Raw genomic sequence first — 25,492 nt, 5'->3', positions numbered from 1 at the left:
TCAAGTTACAGCCAGCCATGACTCTCCACCCCATTCCCTTCCAAGCGCAGTCTCATAACTCACGTATTTCTGACGCTGCAATTCTCAGATATGTCACCAGCACCTTCCCCACTAGCCGGTGGACCGCCTGGGTGTGATTAATTAAAACAAAATTTGCTCTTCGGCGTTATGGTTTGAGTGTTGTAAGTGATGCAAATGGGGGCGAGGGGAGGAAAAGAGATATGCAAAACCATAAAAAAGCAAGAAGGATAATTTATGCACCACTGTCAGTTTACTACCTAATTAATTCAGTAATTTCAAAAACAATTTTATTTATGTTCCATTTACCACATCAAAAAGTGCAAAGAAGAAGAAGAAGAAACAACCACTACGCTCTCCGCACACTGATGTCGAAATAATACCTCAAGGCATCTATTTTTAATCAGTTTTAAAAAACAAAACAAAACCAAAAACCCTGGATTCTGTACAATCTCTTATGGGCAGACCACCAACCCCAGGAGAGAGCAAACAGCCAAGTCTTCTGAGCGCCCTTCCTGGCTGCCGAAAAACGGTGCTTGTCAAAAAAAATAAAATAAAATAAGAGGGAAGAAAAGAGAGAGAGAGAGAGAGAGAGAGAGGGGAAAAAAACCCCACAGAAATCCATAATGGCCCGAGGCTCCTCTCCAATCTATTTTCTGCTCAGCTGGTTTTAAATGAAGTTATTATGAGTCATTAAAACACCCGCAAGCTTGTGGAAGCCAGCCAATTACAATTTTAAATTTAGCCTGTTCTTCCCCCCCCCCCCCATTCCTTGTTTTCTTCTGTTGCCCACAAAAAGCCACTGGGTTTGGTCAGGTTTTCTTTCTCTCTGTCTCTTCTCCCTCCTTCCCGCCTCTAAATTCACCTAAAGTAGAAGAGATAACTTATTAAAAACCCATTTTATAAAGAAAAAAAAAACGTTGGGAAATTATCTCTCCTCTCCCAGTTTTTGCATTTCTCAAGACAAGAACTGACCCCTCTCGCGATCTAATGTATAGAAGGTAAAAGGTCACCCACGCACAACCCTTCCCATTGAAAGTATACATTAGATGAGAGACCAACTTCTATATGGGGTGTGGGCATAGGGTTGCCAACCTTCGGGTACTAGCAGGAGATCTCCTGCTATTACAACTGATCTCCAGCTGATAGATCAGTTCACCTGGAGAAAATGGCCGCTTTGGCAATCGGACTCTATGGCATTGAAGTCCCCTCCTCAAACCCCGCCCTCGTCAGGCTCTGCCCCAAAAACCTGCCAGTGGCAAACAGGGACCTGGCAACCCTATTGGACATCGTGTAGGGTTGCCAGCTCCAGGGTGGGAAATTCCTGGAGATTTGGGGGTGGAGCCTGGGGAAGACAGAGTTTGGGCAGGGACGGGACCTCATCTAGGTATTCTGCCATCGATTCTACCATCCCGAGTAGCCATTTTCTCCAGGTGAACTTATCTCTGTTGTCTGGACATGAGTAGTGATTCTGGGAGATCTCCAGGCCTCACCTGGAGGTTGGCAACCCTAATGTTGGGATGGACTCATCCTCTTTGGCTCTCTGAGTTCATTTTAAAACTTGTAAGGCCTGAGCTGGACTAACAGACCCTCATGAACACATGAAGCTGCCGTCTACTGAGTCATACCTTCCGTCCATCAAGGTCAATATTGTCTACTCGGATGCTGTCCAGGGTCTCAGGCTGGGGTCTTTTGCATTACCTACTGCCTGGTTCTTTTAACTGGAGATGCCAGCGATTGAACCTGGGACCTTCTAGTGCAAAGCTGATGCTCTACTACTGAGCTACAGCCCCTCCCAACTTCCATGTTATCCCCCCTCCACTCCCACCCAAGTCACCCCTCTCAGGGTAGGTCACTGCCGCTCAACAGCCGCACAAAGCACATGGGGCATGAGCCACCGAGGATATCCTCCAGAGGAGCCCCATTAGAAAGAGTTGGGGATCTGCACTTGCAAAAAGGAAACCTGCTTAGGAACATAGCCATTAAACAAAACACAACCCCATGTTGTTATAGGAAGCCTATTTATACCACAGAACAGGAGCAGGAGGATTTCAAGGGATACACTTATACTGTTTAATTTACTTCATTTATACTTGCTTTTTCTGTCATATGGGGATCAAAAGGAGCTTTACATTGTTCTCCTCTCCTCCATTTTATCCTCACAACAGCCCTGAGAGGTAAGGTAGACTGACAGTGTGTGACCGGTTCATGGTTATCCAGTGAGTTTCCATGGCAGAGTGGGGATTCGAACCTGGGTCTCCTATGGATCCTGCTGTGGCTCAGGGGCTGTGGCTCAGTGGTACAGCATCTGCTTGGCATGCAGAAGGTCCCAGGTTCAATCCCCAGCATCTCCAGTTAAAGGGACTAGAAAGGTAGGTGATGTGAAAGACCTTGGTGAGCTGCTGAGACCCTGGAGAGCTGCTGCCGGTCTGAGTAGACAATATTGACTTTGATGGACCAAGGGTCCGGTTCAGTATAAGGCAGCTTCATGTGTTCATCAGAATACGCAGACTCCTCTGCAACAGCCCTATAAGGTAGGCCATCCTCCTCCTCACAGAAGTCACTGGAAGCAGAGATTGGGAAAAGGCAGATTGTTCAAGTGATGTGCTGAATACACAGTGGGGGAAAATTTGAACCAGGGACTTTGCTGTTCACCCTCTCTAGGCTGGGCAGTACACTTTTGGCCATGGTCTACTGCCATGTTCTGGACCTCTTCCCTGGGCGGGCCCTTCTTCCACCCATGCGCAGGGCGCTCCAGAGATGAGCTTCCAGCCCTATGCTAATCTGGGCCCAAAGACAGATGAACGCTCCGGTGTCACGGGCAATCTGGCTTCTGCCTCTCATCTTCCCTGCTCTCCGTGCGCAGACTGCAGGGGAGACCGAGAGCTTTTCCAGCAGAAGACCCAGACATCAATTCTGCCTCTTGATTCCTTTCAGAGAAATGAGAGACCGTGCTTGCGTGCGCACACACACACACACACTCTTTAAACAAAAATCCTATCCAAAAGAAGGGGGGAACTAAACAAAAAGGGAGGTCACAGGTAGTTTCCAAGTGTACAACAGCTAGGGTTTCCAACCTCCAGGTGGCACCTGGAGATCTCCCACTATTGCACTTGATCTCCAGACAACAGAGATCAGTTCCCCTGGAGAAAATGGCTGCTTTGGAGCGTGGATTCTATGGCATTATTCCCCCCCTTGCCAAACCTTGCCCTCCCCAGGCTCCAATGCTAAATCTCCAGGAATTTCCCAACCTAGAGTTGGCAACCCTGCAAACAGTACAGGATGAGGTCCCACCTAGCATAAGAGACTCCACAACGGAAGGACACAATATAGGTGCTTCAGAAAGTCACCACTGTATGTCGACTCAGACAAAGTGGGGTGGGGGGAGAAAGGAAGGGAGGGGAGGGGAGAATTTCTATTTAGGGTCCATTTATCATTGTGGTTTATCAAAACACATATTCACACAAAAGCGGGGCGGGGGAGAAGAGAGAAATCAAGGGCGATTACATAATTGCCGCCCCCCCCCAAGAGATGTTCTATTCCACAGTTTGTGCTCGTAGGGGGGGAAAAATGACAAACTGAATCCAAAATCCAACAGCCTGTGTTCTGTTTCAGAAGGCACACAGTGTACTGTACGGCCTATAAAACTCCAAAACAGCCTCCAGACACTTCTGCAATCGTCCTCCATCAAAACACTTTGCCTTGCATACAAAAATAAGATCCAGCGCTGAACGGAATACACAATCAGCCCATTACAGTACAGGGGAGGCTGCTACTTAGCAACCAGGGGGCTTTAAAGCCGAGATGCACGACAGGAAACAGAAATCTGTCGAGCCTGTTGGGCAAATGATAAACATTAGCAGGTTTTGTGTGTGTGTGTGTGTGTGTTGTGCATTTAAAAAAAAAACCCTGACAAAAGCCATGCAGGAATGGAGAGAGCATTTTGGATAGCGTACATCAAAAGGGCACATGGGGAAACAGGGCAGAGGTTTGGGATAAATCAGCTCGCTGGAGCTACAGCTGGTAGCCACAGACATGTCTGAATGCTCATCTCTTCCCCTCCCCGTCACAAGAGGGTGGAGGGGAATGTTTTACAGTGACCTCTGCAGAACTTTGAGAACTCCGAGGGGCTGTGGCTCAGTGGTAGAAACTCAGCTTGGCATGCAGAAGGTCCCAAGTTCAATCCCCACCATTTCCAGTTAAAAGGACCAGGCAGTAAGTGACGTGAAAGACCTCTGCCTGAGACCCTGGAGAGATAGTGACAGTCTCCATAGACAATACTGAAGTTGATAGACCTAGAGTCTGATTTAGTATAAGGTAGCTTCATGTGATCTGGGGAGGGGCTGTGGCTCAGTGGTACAGCATCTGCTTGGCATAAGAAGGTCCCAGGTCCAGTCCCGACATCGCCAATTAAAATGTGATGTGAAAGACCTCTAGCTGACACCCTGCAGAGACGCTGCCAGTCTGAGCAGACAATACTGACCTTGATGGACCAAGGGTCTGATTTAGTGTACGGTAGCTTCCTGTGTTCTGGAGAGGGGCTGTGGCTCAGTGCCTCTGCTTGGCATGCAGAAGGTCCTAGGTTCAATCCCCACCATCTCCAGTTAATAGGACCAGGCAGTAGGTGATGTGAAAGACCTCTGCCTGAGACCCTGGAGAGATGCTGCTAGTCTCAGTAGACAATACTGAAGTTGATAGACCTAGAGTCTGATTTAGTATAAGGCAGCTTCATGTGATCTGGGGAGGGGCTGTGGCTCAGTGGTAGAGCATCTGCTTGGCATAAGAAGGTCCCAGGTCCAGTCCCGACATCTCCAGTTAAAATGTGGTGTGAAAGACCTCTAGCTGACACCCTGCAGAGACGCTGCCAGTCTGAGCAGACAATACTGACCTTGATGGCCCGAGGGTCTGATTCAGGATGAGGCAGCTTTGTGTGTGTTTGTGCGTAACTTCCTCTCTCTTGAATGAAGGGCTGGAACCTTCAAACCAGACCCAGTCAGGAGGGTGGGGAGCCCATCCATTTAGCGGCAGCCGTGGGCACCAGACAGATGGGCCTGCAATTTATTTGCTTCCTTGGCTTCGCCTTCCGCTCTTAACGCCAAGAAGGGCAGAAAGCATCCAAAAAAGGAAAAGAGCTTTAAAAAGAACAATTAGCGGCAAACAGGAGCACTGTGAAATAAAATATATTTCATCAGGTAAAGATGGGGGGGGGGGGAGAGAGAGAAGAGAGACAGAACAAGAAATACGCCAGCTGAGCAACGACATCATGATGAGCTGAGATCTGTGCCAGAACAGGAGCTCAGAAGAAAAACCATATTATTCCAGTCAGCTTAAACTCTCGAGGCGGGGGGGAAAAAAGGAAAGGGAGTGTGGGGGGGAGGGGAGGGGGAAAGAAATGTATTTTTCATCAGCTAGTGTATAATTTATAAACAGTATTAAACAGTTTGTGTTTTCTTTCTCTCTTTCTCTCTCCTGTGTATGAGGATTGGACGGCGCTCAAGCCGCATTAATTTCTGCTCTGGGTACAGTGTGTTCTTGGATGCACATCTGCGAGTGATCATAAACTCTCTGGAATGCTGGCAGAACATCCAGACCTGCCGGCAAGCCGATGACATCACTCTGGGAATAAATTCGGGACAGCGGCCAAAATCCGAGGCGGCGAGAAGGGGAGGGCAGGAGGGAGCGCCCAAAATAATACGAGCACTTCCCTTTCCTCTTGAAAACTTTGATGGAACCAATGACTTGGAGGGGGGGAAATAGATTTTGAAGGGAGGGGTTTCTCTATGGTTGGCAAGTTCGTTTCAGATTAACTGAGAATAGATTTTGGGAACAACAGGAGAGGAAGGAGCACAGAAAAAACAAACAAACACAAAAGATGGCAAAGGAAGCCTTTCAAAAGGAGCAAGGTGGATGCCATGGAATATTCATACACATTCCTACTGCTCCAGGCAGGGAGCTGAGAAACAAAACAGAACGCAGACATCCAGGGCAGCTTCTGTGAGTGAAGTGAACAGCCAGCCAGACTGGGGATGGGGCAGAAATCTTTCAAGGGACTCGTAGGACGAGAGGACCTGCTCCTGTGTGCAGAGGCTGTGCTGAGAGGTGAAGCAGCGAGAGGGCGAGAGGGTGAGGTGGAGGAAAAGGGAGACCCGTTCCTCTGCATGAACGCTCTCCATCTCCAAAGCATATTTTGTTAACTCTTCCTCAAAAAGGCAGGTGCCTGTTGCTAGATGGGAGGAAGGCAGCCCCCACAATTATCCCAGGACACAAGGGGATTTGAGGAAGGGTCTTGCATCCAAATGAGCCAGCTGAAGAGACTTGCTGGTGACTATCTGGCTCTTCTTTTGTTAGCAGGCGGTGCATAGCCGCTGCTTGCTACCCCTCGTGTTCTTGCCTGTGCCAGGCCTCGGAATCCAACCGCCTGACTAGCAGGGCACTTCTCTATTCTTGTCACACCAACAGCTGAAGTCAGAGAGCTGGAGACCCCGTGCCTTCCTGCCATCCCGATCGCTCATCAGGTGGAGGAAAACAGGGCAGAGGCAAGGAAGCAGACTCCCTCCTTTGATGCCTTAGCAGCAACGGAAGGTCAAAAGGAGAGCACAGGAGAAGCCCCACATTTCCAAAGCACACCTTGAGCTAGGGTTTCCAGGTCCTTCTTCGCCACCAGCGGGAGGTTTTTAGGACAGAGCCTGAGGAGGGTGGGGTTTGGGGAGGGACTTCAATGCCCTAGAGTCCAACTTCCAAAGTGGCCCTTTTCTCCAGGGGGACTGGTCTCTATCGGCTGGAGATCACTTGTAACAGGAGGAGATCTCCAGCTAGTACCTGGAGGTTAAGCAAGCAACAAGCAGCAATAAGGCTCGCGTACAAAGATCATGAGTAGACCATAGAAGCATTCAAATTACCAATTTCATGACTACATGCAAACAAGAATAACAACACAATAAACAAATGAAAGTAACGAAAGTTATATCACCGTGAAAAGAAACACGACGACCACTACGGATTGAAGTCCAAATCAATGTGGGCGCAGTCGCTTCCGCTGGTAAAAGTTATGGAATGCGAGGTAAATCCCACGAAATTAGAATACACAAGTCCAGGGTTGCATCACCCCAATGAGAACTAAGTCCACTGGTCAAATTAAATATAGGCGCAACCGCCTTTGTGTCGTGGTAATCCAAAGCAAGGTAAGGTCAAACAAAAGCTGTTGTATGGAAAAAATCCTGGGTTACGTCACCCCAAAATGAACAGGTAAGTGGACGAGACGACACTTCTAGATTAGTGATCGTTTCGCAAAGGTTCAAGCTTCTTCAGACGATTTTTAATTGTCTCGTGGTTGATCCGAATGTTTCTATAGTCTACTCATGATCTTTGTACGCGAGCCTTATTGCTGCTTGTTGCTTGCTTAATTACTGTTTCAGCATAGGTGATTTGTTGTTTAACTAAAAGTACCTGGAGGTTGGCAACCCTACCTTGAGCCCAAGACCCCGAGGGGGTATGCAGACTCCTGGATTCCACCATGGATATGATCCATAATGGGAAGAAACTGAGGGTGACATATCCCCTAAAAAATGGCCACCAGAATAATTCCAGGGGTTTAAAAAGTCCAGCCCCCCGCTTTGGGTGGCAAGCTGTTAACTCAGGCTGAACTGCAACTTTTGCTGCTGAGTCCCAGCTCTCTTACTAGAAACACAACACACTGTGGGAGACAACCACAGCATAAGGCCAGTGTGCGCGCATGTGTGCACATGCCCTGTATTGCCAAATGCCACTGCCAGTCATCTGCAGCTCGACTGCAGAGATTTCACCGTCAAACAAAAACAAATCAAACCCCTTAATTCTAGTCGGTGATGGCCAAATTGCACTTTTCTGCTCAAGGGCAGCGAGGGGCATTTTTGCTTCTCAATAAGCAGCTTCCTCCCGCTTGAATTTGGCTGCCACGTGAAGGCAGACAGAGGCTAACAGACGGCAAGTAGAAATGCACACCTGGGTTAGCGGGCCAAAGAGCAAGGCCGGGTATCGCTCCAGAGGGATAGCTGCCTAAAAAAGTCTCATGGGAGTTCTGTCTTTCTGGGACAGCCTTCCCCACCTCCCATGTGTCCAGGTTAACAAACAGGGGTGTGTGTACCCTTTTTCAGATAGCCATAATTATTCCATGCGCAGATGAAAGAGTCACCATAAACACCGCCTTGAGAAAACACCCACGCAGACTGTAGATGTAAAGGCAACAATTTTATTGGCAAGAGGCCCTGTTCCAAGGAATTTCTCCACTTGCTCCTCCTATGGGAACAAATTTCATAACCCTGCCTCGACACATGTTGTTACAGCTTGCCTCACAGCCTGGCACATGTGCGATGTGCAGAGCGCATAGTTTGCAAGGCACTGGCTAGCCAAACCCCTGCCTCAAAGGCACAGCTGTGGTGAGCAGCAAGAATCGCAGGGCCGTTGCTGGACCCTCAAAATGCTCAGAAGCTGAAGAGAAAAGCATCTTGGGCACACAATCCTCACAAAGGTGGGATCTCATTCCCTAGGGGGCAAGGAGATCGGGGGCCGGCTTTCCCGAGAGCCAGCATGGTGTAATGGTTAAGAACAGTGGTTTGGAGCAGTGTAGTCTGATCTGGAGAACCAGGTTTGATTCCCTGCTCCTTCACATGAGTGGCGGGTGCTAATCTGGTGAACCAGGTTCGTTTCCTAACTCCGACACATGAATCCAGCTGGGTGGCCTTGGACTAGTCACAATTCTCTTAGAGCTGTCTCAGCCCCACCTACCTCACAGGGAGTCTGTTGTGGGGAGGGAAAGGGAAGGTGATTGTAAGCCAGTTTGATTCTTCTTCTTCATCTTCGTCTTTGTCGTCTTCTTATGCAGGCTGTGTAGCCTGTGCTCAATGCTGCTCATCCAAAGCTCTGTGCCCGGCTTGTGCCTAACAGGCAGCTCTGCCCACAAACAGTTACAAAGCCAAGCGTTGATTCAATTCTCCCCCCATGTGTACCCCACGAGTTCCTTTTCACAGTGTAGTGACCTCCATAGGGTACATGGCAACTGTGATGGCCCCAATCAATCACGCTGTTTAATTTGTGGGTTTACCCTTCTTTAGTTGAAAATATATATCCTTACATCAGGTTATCACTTTTAAACACCTGATTAGTTAATGTGCATGAAAAGGAACTAAAAACAGACTGTCAATTAAGCTCCATTTTTTTAGCAACCATCAGAAGTACCCAAACATGGGAGGAAGAAATGGGGCAAGGGAGAGGCACACGGGGTGGGGACGCTCCTGGATGGAATCTTTTTGCACACTTTATGGGGCTGCCGGCTCTGTCTCAAGAAACTCCTGGAGATTTCAGTGTGCATCCTGGAAAGGGAGTCGTTTAGGGAGGGGAGTGACCTCTTCTGGGTATGATACCATAGAGTTAGGGTTGCCAGCTCTGGGCTTGGAAAAGTAGAGATTTGAGGGTGGAACCTGGGAGAGTAGGGTTTAGGGATGAGAGGGACCTTCCTAGGGTATGTGGCCATGCAGTCTGCCTTCCAAAGCAGCCATTTTCTCCAGGAAAAGTGGAATGAAAGTTTAAATTAAAAAAATAAAAAAGCAATCTATAGAGTTTGGAGATCAGTTGTAGTTCATAGAATCATAGAGTTGGAAGGGACCACCAGGGTCATCTAGTCCAACCCCCTGCACAATGCAGAAAATTCACAACCACCTCCCTGCCACACACACCCAGTGATCCCTGCTCCATGCCCAGAAGATGGCCAAGATGCCCTCCCTCTCATCATCTGCCTGAGGTCATAGAATCAGCATTGCTGACAGATGGCCATCTAGTCTCTGCTTCAAAACCTCCAGGGAAGGAGAGCTTACCACCTCCCGAGGAATCCTGTTCCACTGAGGAACCGCTCTAACTGTTAGAAAATGCTTCCTAATTCCAAGAGATCTCCAGCCCCCACCTGGAGGTTGGGAACCCTACATAGAGCCCACCCTCCAAAGCGGCCATTTTCTCCCGGGGAACTGATCTCTACCTTCTGGAGGTCAGTTGCAATTCTGGGAGATCTCCAGGCTCCACCTGGAGGTTGGCAACCCCAGCCCCCAGCCCCAATTCTTAAAAACCCCAGCATGGCGTGGAGACCCTCGTTCTGTGCCAGCGAAGGGCTACATAGTCTCATGGGCCCGCAGGGAAGGCCAAGAGGAGGGGGCAAGGAAGGACTAGGGGGGGAAGAGCCTTCATAAACAAGCGCGCTGGAATTTCACTCGGCTGTTTTCGAGCATCACAGCCGCTCCTCCCTGCTTCCCTCCAACCCGAGCAGGAAGAGAGAGAGAGAGAGAAAAAAAATTAATCTTTCATGATGACAAACTTGGCTCAACGCTCACTGTACATACTGTACCCGCAAAGCAGGCGGGCAGCCAGCCAGGCCTTGGCACGGGGCCAAGACAACTACAACAAACACAGGCAGCAGCGTGCGCCAGAGAATGGGGGGGGGGAGAGAAAACACAGCTGAGAGGCAGAGAGCGCTCCACGGCGAGTGGCCTGCTGCCGGGCGGCCCTCCGAGAAGACAAAAAGCACGGCTCAGCTGAGGGTTTCTTTCCAAACCACTGGCACTTGGGGTCCAGCCCGGTTTGTTTTTTCTAGTGCTGGAGGTAGAATAATAGAATCACAGAATCATAGAGTTGGAAGGGACCGCCAGGGTCATCTAGTCCAACCCCCTGCACAATGAAAGAAATTCACAACCACCTCCCTGCCACACACACCCAGTGACCCCTGCTCCATGCCCAGAAGATGGCCAAGATGCCCTCCCTCTCATGATCCGCCTAAGGTCCTAGAATCAGCATTGCTGACAGATGGCCATCTAGCCTCTGCTTAAATACCGCCAGGGGAGGAGAGCTTACCACCTTCCGAGGAAGCCTGTTCCACTGAGGAACTGCTCTGTTACAAAATTAAGGGGATACCATCTCCCCCCATATTTATTTCATTTATTTACTGTCTCCCTTATACCCCGCCTTTCTCCCCAATGGGAACCCAAAGAGGCTGACATCATTCTCCTCTCCTCCCTTTCATCCTCACAACGACCCTGTGAAGTAGGATATGCTGAGAGTGTTTGACTCTCAGCCTAACCTACTGGGGAGGAGCTGTGGCTCAGAGGAAGAGCATCTCCTTGGCATGCAGAAGGTCCTGGGTTCAATCCCCGGCATCTCCAGTTGAAAGGGCCAGGCAGTAGGTAATGCGAAAGATCTCAGCCTGAGACCCTGGAGAGCTGCTGCCAGTCTGAGTAGGCAATACTGAGCTTCATGGACCAAAGGTCTGATTCAGTATGAGGCAGCTTCATGTGTTCATGTGACTGGCCCAAGGCCACCCAGCGAGCTTCCATGGCAGAATGGGGACTGGAATCTGTGTCTTCCAAATCCTAGTCTGACACTCTTAACCACTACACCACACTGGCTCTCAACAACAACGACAACAGATACACACATGTAAATGTGTCAGTGCCCGGTCTCCCGCGTGTCAGGTGTTGCTTTGCATGGTTGCAAACGTGTTGCTTTGCAGTTGTGTTGCTTTGCAAACTTCTTCGCACCTGCCCCGCCCTTGCTCCCTGCAGCTCAGCTGTTTGTCGGGGCTGGGAGCTTTGTGCGTGGGCTGCAAGCTCTGCTCAGAGATGCACATTAAGGTGGGGGGACCCCTTTCGGGGCCCATATCTCAGCCCCCCCTGACCCAATCTTTACAAAACTTGGGGGGTCTTGCAAGAAGGGTCCTTTGAAGCTCCGCTGAAAATTTGGGACCTCTACCCCCAAAAATGTTCCCCCGGAGCCATGGAAAGGCAAGTTTGTGTTTTTTTGCGCTGAATTGCACGGACCCGAAACGGGGGAGTTCGGACTTCGGCCTAACCCGAATCCAGACGGGCCGAATTCAGCCGAATCCGAACTATACCTATTTTTTTTTTTCCAACAGCCCTACACATCACCTACTTGCATGGTCCCTTAAACTGGAGATGCTGGGGATTGAACCAGGGACTTTCTGCATGCCAAGCAGATGCTCTACCATTGAGCCTCAGCCTCCTCTGTGTTCAGAGGCAGTGCTGGGGAGGGTGAGCTACACAACACAGGCAAACCTGAGCCTCCGTGCCCTGTTGGTGGCCTTCTGGGACATCTGGTTGGCCACTGTGTGGAACATGTTACTGGATTACATGGAACTTTGGTCCAATCCAGCAGGGCGCTTCTTAATTCTGTGTTCCTAAAGACTTTGATTAGCATTCAGTTCTGTAGGATATCCAGAGACTGCCAGCTCTACCATGAGTTCTTTAGGAGGCGGGAGAAGCCCCCAAACCCAAAACTAATTGTGCATGGAGCTTCACGTGCCAGAAAAGTCTGAGACTGAATTAACTTGCAGAGGAGTAACCAACCCCACTCGCCAGCTTCGCATTCCTACCCCCTCTATGTCTATTTAATTAAAGGACCCTGCATAATTTGGACCCAATCGAGAGATTCATTAAAGGTAGCGAGCGCTACTAATTCTGCAACAGTTTTGCTAATGAAACTTCAGTGGATGCTCAAAGGTGGAAAACATTGTATTTGGGATACATGAGAAAAATGCAAAATACGTTGTGGGAGACGACGACCGGGGGGTGGGGGGATGGCACCTGAACACCCTGGAAGATGAAGAATGGGCTCGAACGGTAATCAGCCACAGAGGATTCAAAGTCTGCGATGCAGGGCTGGACTTTAGCACCTTTGCAATTCGGGTGCTCAGAACAACCCCCAGAAATGCCAAGAGGAAACTCTGAAGCTATCTGGTCATCTAAAATAAGGGCAACCAGTTAGTTTGATACCTGCAAGACAAGGGGAAGGGAGGAGAGGCAAAGAAATTCAGGCATCTGCACTGCAAAGCCTGAAGTGTGTCTCACAGTTTTGCACTATGGGAATGGGAACGTGTTTTTAAAAGCCATGTTTCTAGTCCTTATGATTGTGAGCAGAGTTTGATGACGTGTGAACAGTTCCTGGAGAACTCTCACAGCTGGGCAGGACAGACCTGCAGAGGATGGACCTTCCATGTCCCGAATCACCCCTTCTCCTTCCAGAAACGGTTCCACGATCCTTTTCGGCCTCTTCTCCAGTACCAGAGCCACTATAGCCTAACAGCTAGAAAACAACTCTGGTTCCAGTCTTGCCTTGGCCTTGGATCCCCTGAAAGTCCTTTGGTAAGCGACTCTCTTGCAGACTTCGCCCTGACTTGCAATATGGGAATAACCCCATTGGCCTACTTTGCAGGGTTGTTGTAAAGATGGCAACATAGCAATGCAAACAGCTTTGGACACACTTAAAATACCTTAAGTAAAAGCTAAGCATCAGCATCATTTCCAGACTTTTCCCTCCTCATTCTCTACCCCAGACCACCCAAATTTTGACTATTTGAAGAAGAAAGACCTATGCAAAACAGGCAAAGCAATTTCGTTCCTACAAGGATGGTATCTTTAAATGGGCTCATTTCTACCGAGCCTCCTTTAAAGAGGATGCTGGCCAAGGCAAGAAGCACTCCCCGCACCGGAGGGGATCTGCAGTCAGGCATAGCCTTAATGAAATTGAGCTGTCACCTGTATAAAGCAGTCCAGGGCAAGATACTGCGTGAGTGTCCTGGGGAAAGGCCTGGCTGGGCCAGCCTCATGCCTCACGCTCTGGTGTGCCCATGGGCACCCCTATGGACCACTCCTTGGCCAGGGTTTCAGTGGATTCCAATTTCCGGCCAAGTTAAAACAGCACTGAAGCAGGGAGGATGGAAGCAAAAAGAGACCCCCCCCCCAACCTTTCCAAACCTACCTGAATGAGCCAATAAGTGCATCCGGAGGCGCAGGCTGTCCAGGAACCTTTTCCCGCATAATTCGCACCCGTATGTCTTCATTCCACTGTGCAGTTTTCTACAGAAACACAAACGACAAAGAAAGAGAAAAAGTGAGCCTTCTGCAGCGACGTGGGCATAAATGTGGCAGAGTTAATATGTAGATACTTTGTCCTTTGCAATACTTTTTCTCAGATTTTCTCACCAGCTTGTGTGGAAGTGCAGATGCCAAAAAGGGGAAAAAGTGAACATTTAAAGCAAACAATGAAGGGGATTGGGTGCATTATTTAAATAGGCCTGCCCTGCTCTGTTATGGGGGCTGCAGAGGAGCAATTGCCAGCATCGGAAATCTCACCAGCAAGGAGAGGAAAGCGATGGCAGGAATGAGATTTTAACTGACCTCATCTGCTCCCGAAGAAGCATCTAAAAAAACAAGGGAAGATCTTTAACCCACCACTCTGGAGATACGGTCTAACAGATGAGGTTGGACTTGAGTTCAAATCCTTGCTTACCCCCGTGCTTGCATTTGTAGCTTTGCTTATAGCTGAACTCTGTAAAATGGGAACTTGAGCACCAGAGCAGAAGAAACCTCACATGAACACATGAAGCTGCCATATACTGAGTCAGACCCTTGGTCCATCAAAGTCAGTGTTGTCTACTCAGACTGGCAGCGGCTCTCCAGAGTGTAAGGCAGAGGCCTTTCACTTCAGCCATCACCTGGTCCTTTTAACTGGAGATGCCAGGGATAGAACCTGGGATCTTATGCATACCAAGCAGATACTCTACCACTGAGCCATGGCCCCCTCAGGCAGGCTGATGCTGGAATTTCCCAGATGGTTGATGGCCTGCCTTTCTGGACGGCTGGCAGGGAGAGCCGAGAGCCAAACTCAGAATTGCTTGTGCACATTTGTAACGAATGTCAACCGAATGGTGGGAATCAAGACATCGAACGATTGATTCCCCTGCTTCCTTTTCGGCAACTAACACCCCCGCCCCCAGGCTGTGAATCTAGACACTTCCCAAGCCAAGTGATGACAGGCGGCCATCCAAGGCCCTCCTGGTTGGCATGGTGTGCCATCCCCCTTATGAAGCAGCTGCCCCCTCAAGAGTGAATTGGCAAGTCCCAGCACCATTTGTCAGGCCCAAAGAATATTTAGCAGACTCAACTCTACACCAAGATGGGCAGCAGAATTGCCTGAATTAGAAAGAGGAAGAAATATCCAACTTTATCCTCCCTAATACCTGTCAGTGAAATCCAACCAGCCAGCCTTCCACACACAAACACACCCCTCCCATGTCAAAGGATCACAAATGAACGGGCGCGCTAGCCTCGCTAAGCCTCAGAGCACGTGCAAAGTCACAACCCAAGTATCCCTTCAAATGCAGTCTTTTATTAACCAGCCTCAAAATGATGGAGACCATTGGAAGCACACTGGGGTCTCGCCTAGGGATGCGCTCAACTGTTCTGAATTGGCTTTGGAATTCGGCTGGGGGGAGGGGAGGGAGATGTTCCACCCAGACTAGCACATTACTCAGGTTTTTTTTAGTCCAATTTTAGTCCAACATTTTAGTCCATGGTGAAGACACCATGAGGTTTCCAAAGCTCCTTCCACCTGCCCAATGACCCACCCTCCAACCAGCTGTCACAAAGGAAGATGGGTTTAAACATGAAAAAGAGACACGGAAACCCACTTATCCCCAATCCAGCAGTAACAGAGGAATTTCTAGACACCACAGAATTTCACCTAAAAGTGAAATTTCAGTGCGAATTTCCAGGTTCCTGCTTACGAGACCCAGATTTCTAATAAGGAGATCCCAGTTTCTTTATAAAGAAGTCTGCATCTCCCCAGAGACATTCTGTCCCCGCATAATGGTCGAAAGTAGTCTTGCTAAAGGGCATCAAATGTTGCTATTTTAGAAAATAAGCAGAGATGTACGCTCCAGAAATGGAGAGAACAGCCATAAAAAGCTGGTTTAAAAAAAAGAAAGAAAGAAGCAAACCCAAACCACACATGAGCAGTTGTTTGGCCAGCTAAAATTATGAAAAACATTAAGCAAGAAAAACAAGTATTCCTTTTTCTTGGATTATTTCATAATGTCAGAGGATGATACATTTATCATTTCTGAGGGAACAGCCCAGGCTCCGAAGCTGGCAAAAATACCGAAGGCGCACACACCAGCCAAGTCTGCCAGAGTTTCTAAGAAGAGAGATCATAAAACACAAACACAATCCAGTCCCCCCGGATGGAGGCCAAAAGCCCACGGGCAGGGCTTCAAGAAATGGGGCCCTCCTTGGGGAGATGAAGATGCCTCAAACTGTGGTGGTTCCTTACTGTGCAATGGGGAAGACTTTGAGGTTGGCGGAAGAACAATCCCATATATCTCTTTCAGCAGCAAAACACCTGAACTGCTTGGCTTGGCCTTTCATAAGAACATAAAAAAGGCCATGCTGGATCAGACCCCATCAAGTCCAGCAGTCTGTTCACACAGTGACCAACCAGGTGCCTCTAGGAAGCCCACAAACAAGACAACCGCAGCAGCATTGTCCTGCCTGTGTTCCACAGCACCTCATATAATAGGCCTGCTCCTCTGATCCTGGAGAGAATAGGGATGCATCATGACTGGTATCCATTTTTACTAGTGCCACTTGATATGTACCCTCAGTGCTACTTGATATGTACCCTAAGGTTGCCAACTTCCAGGTAGTAGCTGGAGATCTCCTGCTATTACAACTGATCTCCAGCTGATAGAGATCAATTCACTTGGAGAAAATGGCCTCTTTGGCCATTGGACTCTATGGCATTGAAGTCCCTCCCCTCCCCAAATCTCGCCCTCCTCAGGCTCCGCCCCAAAAACCTCCCGCCAGCAGCAAAGAGGGACCTGGCAACCCTAATGTGACCTGCCCAAAAGAGGGTGGCCCAAGGAGGGCAAACACAGACCATGCCATGCATAATTTACTGCCATCTAGCATACACTTCACTCACGGATCAAGTGCACCAAGACAGTCCAGCTGGCCCTTGGCACCTTCTCCTGCCCCAGCTGGCATGGCACTTTCTCCCACTCCCTCCCTAGTTTTGAGGGTGCCTCATTCCCAGTGACCCAACTGAGCACAGTACACAGCACCACCAGGGAAGAGGTTGCACAGAACTGTCATAAGCTGCAAAGAACTCTCCCCAGGCCGCAGGTCAGGTTGCCCTGCCCACTGTGGCAAAGGACAGCAACGTGGTACATGGGGACAGCATGGGACGAGAGAAGCCTCAATCGAGAAACAAACTGGGTGGCCTTGGGCCAGCAATGGCTCCTCTGCCTACAGGGAGAAAATGAGGCAACTTCCAATTCTAAGCTTCTTGGAAGGCAGGTCAAGATACAAAGACGGCAAAATCAAATTTTAAAAAACTGCTCCATTCCTAAATTAGCTATGGATCCTGCATTTTATGGCCATTTTTTTAAAAAGTATGTGTTGATAACCTGCCTTTCTCCCCATAGACACTTGATGTTGTAATCTGGAGATATTTTTACCAACGTGAGTTGTTCTGCCAGCAGCACCCAATGAGGGATCTTGCCAGTGACATAAGCACACTCTGGCTTCAAAACTTCTGAAAAATCAGGTTCATTTGCAAACAAACAGCATCCCTGTGTTTGCTTTCTGAAATGCACTCGTTCATTCTGGTCCTGATAACTATGGACACTCACGAATATAGGAGGCTAGCCTCTGCCTCAGCCAAGCATCTCCAGATAAGACACCTCCTTCCTCCTCTGCCTTCCTCCCGCCCCCCATTGCCCCAAATGAGGCATCTCAACAGGGTGTCAGAAATGACAAAGGAACACATTAATCTTACTATACCAAACACCTCACCCAGAGATCTACATGGCAATCAAATCTCAAACCTCAACACCGCCAGCGGTTACATAACTGACCCATTGTTTTAAAAAATAACAACTCTCTGGCTTTCGGCAAGTAATTTATTTGAAATATCTCTATCAACAAATTTCAGCAGGGACAAAAGTTTTCCATTTGGCGGCTGCTTATAGGATGATGTTATCGCGCCCAATCTCATACAGTCTCTTTCAAGCAAGGTCTTAAAGCACTTTATCTCCCAGGCTCCTGGTAGCAAAATATGATTGAAATGTTCTATTTATGCTTGCTGGATTAAGGCGATGTTGCAAAAAAAAAAAAATCTAGCAGATGTAAGCAAGGTTTTATAGCTGCTCGTGCTGTTAAGATCTGAAAGAGACAGATCAATAGACAAGCCGGCAGTTTTCACAAAAGTTGTGCTTTTAAAAAGAAAAACAACAAAAAAGTTAAAAGCCCACATTTATTGATTCCCAATTATATTCCCCATAATGCAGAAGTACAGAAAGATGAACTGTACTTTAATATTCAACATTTGACTGACATAATAAATTTCAAACCTTTCATACAGTCCTTTTTTAAAATGTGTCTGTAAGCAAATTAAAGCAACAAAAAATGATGTTGACGGATTAGAGAGAGACGCACTTTTCTCCATAAAAGACACGAGCCACATTTCCGAATACATATGTGCCATCAGTGAACATGAAGGTATTATTTGCTCTGTTGACCAAATAAAATGAGTTTGGTACAAATCCAAGCCAAAATATAACCAGGACTGGACATCCTGGGTTCTGGCCAGTCAGACTCCCAGAAGAGGCATGCTGAAGTCTAGCAATTCAAAATAGTCTCCTAGCCCCTTTTTAATTTGTGATTTTTTCCTCTTTTTTATGTCTTCAAAAAAGCTCTGAACATTTATTTATTTAAAAGATTTCTTTCCCGCGGTCTCCAGAGCCTGCCTCATGAAGTTAACAAAAAATGAAAAAAAGAAATTATATTAGATGTATGTGTGTAGCAACAAAATTAATGAAAACTTAGCCAATTAAAACAGATGTAATACTCAGAAGAGTTTTAAAACAGCAGCCAACAAAATCAGCCCAAAAGGAGAAGCACCAAAGCAGAAGAGAAGATGTCAAGATTCGGTCAACGGCCTGGGTAAAGGAAGAGTGTTTTTGGCCTGGCACCAAAAACCCAGAAAAAGGAGGCACCAGGAAAGTCTCGAGGGGGAAGGTCCGACACCACGGAGAACTTATGCCTGTTCCTGACAATCAGACCAATGATTCTGCATTAAGCATACCCTCATTTTTTTAACATTAGAAAGGGATTCATGGATCAAGCTGAAGTATTGTGTGCAGTTCTGGAGGAGTCACTTCAAAAAGGATATGGGCAGAATCGAACGGGTGCGGAAGGGAGCGACGAGGATGATCAGGGGCCTGGAGACCGAGCCCTATGAGGAAAGGCAGAGGGAGTTGGGAATGTTTAGTCTGGAGAAGAGGAGGTTGAGGGGGGACAGGATTGCTCCCTTTAAGTATTTGAAGGGCTGTCCCTTAGAGGAGGGCAGGGAGCTGTTCCTGTTGGCAGCAGAGGAAAGGACTTGCAATAACAGGTTTAAATTGCGGGCAGAAAGGTACCGGCTGGGTATTAGGAAAAATGTTTTTACAGTAAGAGTTGTTTTGACAGTGGAATCAGTTCCCTAGGGAGGTGGTGAGCTCCCCCTCACTGGCAATCTTTAAGCAGAGGTTGGACAAGCACTTGTCAGGGATGCTCTAAGCTGATCCTGCATTAAGCAGGGGGTTGGACTAGATGGCCTGGGTGGCCCCTTCCAACTCTATGATTCTACGATTCTCCAGTCCTGCAAATATCTTCTCACAGTCCAGAATTCCAGGAATTTCTGGGGGCACCACAGCAAAGGCACTAAAGATGCTCTTTGTAAGCAAAAAGCATTGAGCAGGACTCAGGACCCCCGAGACTCTGGGGATGGCCGGGGTAGGGTGGAAGGGGGGAAGAACGGCAGCACTTCTGAACAGGCGGCTGGAAAGAACAAGCCATCAAAAGCCGGACTGGAAGGAGGGCCTCTCGCAAGCTGTAGGTAATTAAAAAGGCCTGTAAAATCTCCTGCAAAAAGCACTTCAAAGAGACAGTAATTCCAGCACTGACCAGTCAAGACGGTGTGGTGTAAAAATTATGAGTTTTCCCGACGGGGTGCTTTGTGTGAAAGAGAGGCTGGATTGGTGGCAAGTGATTCGGCACCATTTGGGAGATTTTTATGTTTGTGCATACACAATGGGTGTGCGCAGGCATTTATCAACGCAGACCGAATCCACCCGTACACAGGAACAGTAGGGGGGGAAAGAGGAGAAAGCACGACACGCACGGCCCCCTCTCACTGGGGTCTTTGTTCCAAGCAAGCCGGAGAAATCATGGCTCCTTGGACACTGCGCTGGCCCTGCAAGAAGGTGGAGGTACCAGCCAGCGAAGCTGACCCAGGACAAGAGAGGTATTGAACACAAGCACTGCCCTGCCGGGTCAGAGCAAAGGCCCATGTACTCTCGATTCATGTTTGCAACAGGGGCTGCAGAGGTGCCTCTGGGAAAGTCTGAAAGTGAGGCATGAAGGGAACAGTCTGCTCCTCTAGTTAGAAACATAGAGCTGGAAGGGACCTCAAGGGTCATATAGTCCAACCCCCTCCACAACACAGGAAATTCACAACTACCTTCTCCCCTGCTCCCCCAGTGACCCCTGCTCCATGCCCAGAGGAAAGCCAAAAACGTCCAAGATCCCTGGCCAATCTGGCCTGGAGTAAAATTCCTTCCTGACCCCAAAGTGGTGACTGGCATTACCCTGGGCATGTAAGAAAGGGCCACGATGCCAAGCATCTGGCACTTTGAGGTGTAGCACCTTGCGTATGGAAGTTCCACTGAGCAAGCTCAGCAAATAACGACTGATAGGCCTCTCCGACATGAATTCATTGGCCCTCCTCCCCGGTTGTGTTGTGTTTGTACGCTTGCAAGTTTTCACTGAATTGCATAAATATTTTTAAGGCAATTCTAATGATTTAAATGTTTTATTGGTTGGGTGTTCGCCACCTTGGGGCCCCGATTTGGGTGGAAAGGCAGAACAGAATGTTCAAAATAAATAAATAAAATTAAAGAAATGTGAAGTTAATCTGTCGAATCCTATCGAAACCAACAAAATTAGCAGCCACTGCACACTACCCAGAGCATGAAAAAGTCCTTTCTTTTGTCCATCTGGATCCTGTTAGTCACTGAACGATGCAGAGCTGCAGCGTTCGAAAGAGAGGGATGAAATTTTGGCCAACGCTTACCATACCATTTCAATGGAAATAAAAGTGGCCTTTGCACAGAAAGTTAGCGAATTCTTCAGCTTGGGAATCATATTAAAAAATCCGTCATGGGCTATCAAGACATTGACGCCATGTGCAGCGAATGGTAGGCGTTAGATTATGGTCCGGACTGAATTTCAAATTGGGGGGGGGGGGAGAAGAGCTGGCTACCCCCTGAAACATTTCAATCAAATTTCCAGGACTTAGCATGAGGTGGATGTTGTGGCGGATAAGCTTAGGTTTAATTTGAGCGATATATTACAAATGTAGACGGCTTTACAGGTTTCATTTTCTTGTTAACATCTATTAATTCTATCATAGTTTCATGCTTCATTTGTGGATATGCGTATAAAGTTTGTCAGCCTGCACTAAATGCAAACGTATAAAACAGTTTTCGAAGGCTATCCCCGATTCCAGTTTATTTACAAGCCAGGCTCCAAAGTTTCTGCATTTTTGTCTGAGAGTTCAAAATGCAGGAGGAAAACCCAATTGCTTCTGGCATTCCACAAATTATGTAAAACAGATTTGTTCAGGAGGGCATTTTTATAAAGATGAGAGGGACACATTACTAGGGAACCGTTCAGGAGATGTTTTAATGAATGGAAGAAGACTGTGGACTTTGCTACTGTCTATAGCGTGTGCTGCCCCTGACCTGGATGGCCCAGGCTAGCCTGATCTCGTCAGATCTCAGAAGCTAAGCAGGGTCAGCCCTGGTTAGTATTTGGATGGGAGACCACCAAGGAATACCAGGGTTGCTGTGCAGAGGAAGGCACGGTTAGTCTCTTGCCATGAAAACCCCAAAAGGGATCGCCATAAATCGACTGCGACTTGAAGGCACTTTACACACACACATAGCATGTGCTATCTGTTGCATATCTTTTCTCCATGCATTGTATTTCTACTTATGTAAATACCATTTACTTAGGCTTGCCAGGGGATAGGGGAATCTCCTGCTCCAGGGCCGTTCCCCCCCCCCCAGCACCTATCAACTAGTTGGCGGGGGTTGGCAACAAAAGGAGGCCTAGGCCTGTATTGCCAGCAACCCGATGACAACATCACATTGCCAGGAACACAGGGACGCTCTGGTATTTGGGCGAAAAATACCAGAGCGTCCCTGCATTGACGGTGATGTGAAAACATCATTTCCGGTGCATGCCAGAAGTGATATCACCAGAGTCGCTGGCCAAGGCCTCTCTTTGTTCCCAGTAAATCCCCTCCATTCCCAGCCAGTTGCTATTTATTGTTTGTTTAACATGTCATGTTTACTACTTATGATTTGTTAGGATTTCTGCAATGCCAGTCCTATTACACTGCTGATTAGAGATCTCATTGTATTGATTGCATTGACTGACATTGTGTAATCCATCTTGACTCTCTGTGAAAAAGGCGGACTATAAATTGGAAAGGAAAGGAACGAAGAAGAAGAGTTGTTTATATGCCGACTTTCTCTATCACTTAAGGAAGAATCAAATTGGTTTACAAGCACCTTCCCTTCCCCTCCCCACAACAGACACTCTGTGAGGCAAGGGGGCTGAGAGAGCTCTAAGACAGCTGTGACTAGCCCAAGGTCACCCAGCAGGCTTCATGTGTAGGAGTGGGGACACCAACCCCAGGTCACCAGATTAGCCTCCGCCAATCATGTGGAGGAGTGGGGAATCAAACCCGGTTCACCAGATTAGAGTCCACTGCTCCAAACCACCGATCTTAACCACTGCACCATGCTGGCTCTCAAGGAAAGGGAAGGGAAGGGAAGGGAAGGGAAGGGAAGGGAAGGGAAGGAAAGGAAAGGAAAGGAAAGGAAAGGAAAGGGAAGGGAAGGGAAGGGAAGGGAAGGGAAGGGAAGGGAAGGGAAGGGAAGGGAAGGGAAGGGAAGGGAAGGGAAGGGAAGGGAAGGATGCGATGTGCATCTTGTTCAGAATGCTGTAAAGTTAATTCATAGGCCACTTGCATAGGCTGATGTGATTGACTTGGAGGTTACTTTTATGGGTTAGGAGAGTTGGAAGGCCATCTTTGGGTGTCACACAGGAAACGGGTGTTGTTCCAGTTCTTGTTTCCTGGCTTACCCCACCAATTAGGAAACATTAGCAACCCAGGATTGTGTTCGTTTTTCCTTCGTGAATTATTTTTATTCTTCATGAAGTCCACATCTAGAACCATGGATTGTTGTTGTTTCTTCTAGGTGGCCTTAGTAAAATTATAACAATAATTTTCTTGCAAGAATGGAACAAATCCAGGCTACCTGGTCACACCGGAGCTAGAGATTGTACGTTAGCTTCTCGAAATGTATAATTATTTTTCAGTACCACGGAGAGCTGGAAAGGATGGTGCTGACTTCTCAGAACCTAAGAGAGACATTTATGGACTTGGGGTCCTTAAACCCGGCTCTTTGATCATGGCTCGCTGGCCACAGCTTTGTCCCATTTAAGTTACTCTTCTCCCCATCCCACAACAAAATGAGGGGGGCCCACAAGTTTCGCCCCATTGTAAACTAGCTGCATTTGCTCGCAGCCCGATGTTCTAAGTCCCGTACTTAAAACGGCACATAAAAATGCCTTCTATATTTATTTAATGAGCTCTCATTCCAACCCCTCCCCCGCCGTGCTCCCTTTTTCGCATTTAATGAGAACAAAAAGGGGGAGGCAGGAAAAAACGGCCTCTAACTTTGCACAAGATCTTCTTCCTCTCGACAGGCGCAAAGCCCAAAAGGAGCACACAGCTTTTGGGGGCCTTTGATTATTATTCTTTTAAAAACGTGTGTGCGCGCGCACGTATGTGCACACGTCCCCCCTCCCCAGCTAAACAGACTGAATACAATGGTTAGGAAATTTGACAGAAAACGATTCCCAGTCATTTATTGCCTTAATACGCACCTTTGTCCAACAGGCAGTTTTGACAAGAGCAATAAATTTCAAATTTATGTCAACAGAGCATATGTTGAACACCTCATTTCTGAGCTAAAACGGCCTGCTGCCCCATAAATCACCGTTCTGTTTGAAATGAAAGTAGATTACAGGCCTGGGTTATTGAGCAGTTAGAGCTACAGTCATATAAATCAGAACTTTTAACTCTGGGCGATCCGTCGGGCAATTAACTAAAGGGTGCTTTGTCATTTCAAGGTTTGCTCACAGACTTGGCAAGATACAGGCTGCTACTGGGAGAAGGATGGGGGGAGGGGGAGAGGGGGGAGAAGAAAAAGTTTATTTGGCCAATGACAGATTTGGGGCTCTACAGATTTGCTAAATACCTGTTGGACCAGTTAATTTTACAGCCAGCTCACTAATCCTTTCCAGCATTCGCTGCTAATGGAGGAGGAGGAGGGGGAGAAATGGAGCTCGCTAGCTTTGCCCTCAACGTTTGCTAAAAGCCAGCCTAGCAGGGCAGGGCGGTGGTTGCCTGGGGTGTGTCGATATAAGGCACGGATCCCCAACCTTTTTGCCCCGGTGGGCACGTTTGGAATTCTGGCATGGGGTGGTGGGCAGAACCACCGTGGGAGGTGGTTCGCCGTGGGAGGCGAAGCCGCACTAGGGTTGCCAATCTTCATGTGGTGGCTGGAGATCTCCCACTATTACAACTGACCTCTAGGTGACAGAGATCAGTTTACCTGCAGAAAATGGCTACTTTGGAAGGTGGACTCCATGGCATACCCCACTGAAGTTCCCCTCCTCCCCTCCCAGAACCCTGCCCTCTTCCGGCTCCACCCCCAAAATATCTATTACCCAACCCTAAGTGGCCCTACCCACTTCTAAAAACACTTGGTGGGTGCCAGAATAAGTACTGGCAGGCACCATGTTGCCCATGGGCCCCCTGTTTGGGGGGCCCTGATGCAGAACTAGAAAAGGAGAGTGATGGTGCTACATGTGATCTGGAAGGTTACCAACCATACAAACAGCAGCACTATAAAAAGAGTCGGACGCTAAGTATTTCCTTCCCTATAAAATATTCATTGCGGCATGCGAGTGCCAGGGAGCTGAAACCTCAAGCTTTGGCTAACTTGGTACTGCAGTAATAACAGAGTTTTATAGGAACCTTCTGATTTTATTTATATCGGGCTATAAATACGTTGCTCTATCAGAGGTTTGGTAGGGCACGAGCGTAACACTGGAAAACCAGCAACATTATGCACGCTGGCTCCAGGCTTGCATTTTAAAAATGAAAAATGGATAAAATAATCTGAGAGAAAGAAAAAAAATCCCCTGATACATTAAAAAATAGGCACAAAACACCCGTCATTGATCCTTTACGATGATTTGTACAAACATGGAATATGAAGAGATTCTAAAATTTAGGCTCACTTATCTTAATAAAAGGAAATAAACTGTCAGCCAAGATCTTGTGCTGAGCAGACACTTAAAAATATGTCTATTGCTTATGAGACCCAGGGAGGAAATGCCAAGTTTACAAACTGGCCAGAATAAGGAGATTACGGCCACCACCCTCCCCCCGCCCCAAATGTGGCTGTCTCAGTTCTGCA

General features: G+C 48.0%; 1 protein-coding gene across 1 annotated transcript in view; it reads right to left on the bottom strand.

The window, feature by feature from the left end:
- Positions 1-25,492, bottom strand: part of ZBTB16 (zinc finger and BTB domain containing 16) — a 156,570-nt gene that overhangs the window by 75,994 nt on the left and 55,084 nt on the right. Inside the window, exon 2 of the mRNA XM_056860246.1 lies at positions 13,810-13,907. Coding sequence (XP_056716224.1) covers positions 13,810-13,907 — 98 coding nt within the window. The remainder of the gene's footprint in view (positions 1-13,809; positions 13,908-25,492) is intronic.

Source organism: Euleptes europaea, chromosome 14, assembly GCF_029931775.1.
Source record: "Euleptes europaea isolate rEulEur1 chromosome 14, rEulEur1.hap1, whole genome shotgun sequence".
NCBI lineage: Eukaryota > Metazoa > Chordata > Lepidosauria > Squamata > Sphaerodactylidae > Euleptes > Euleptes europaea.
This window is presented reverse-complemented; position numbering and strand designations above follow the sequence as displayed.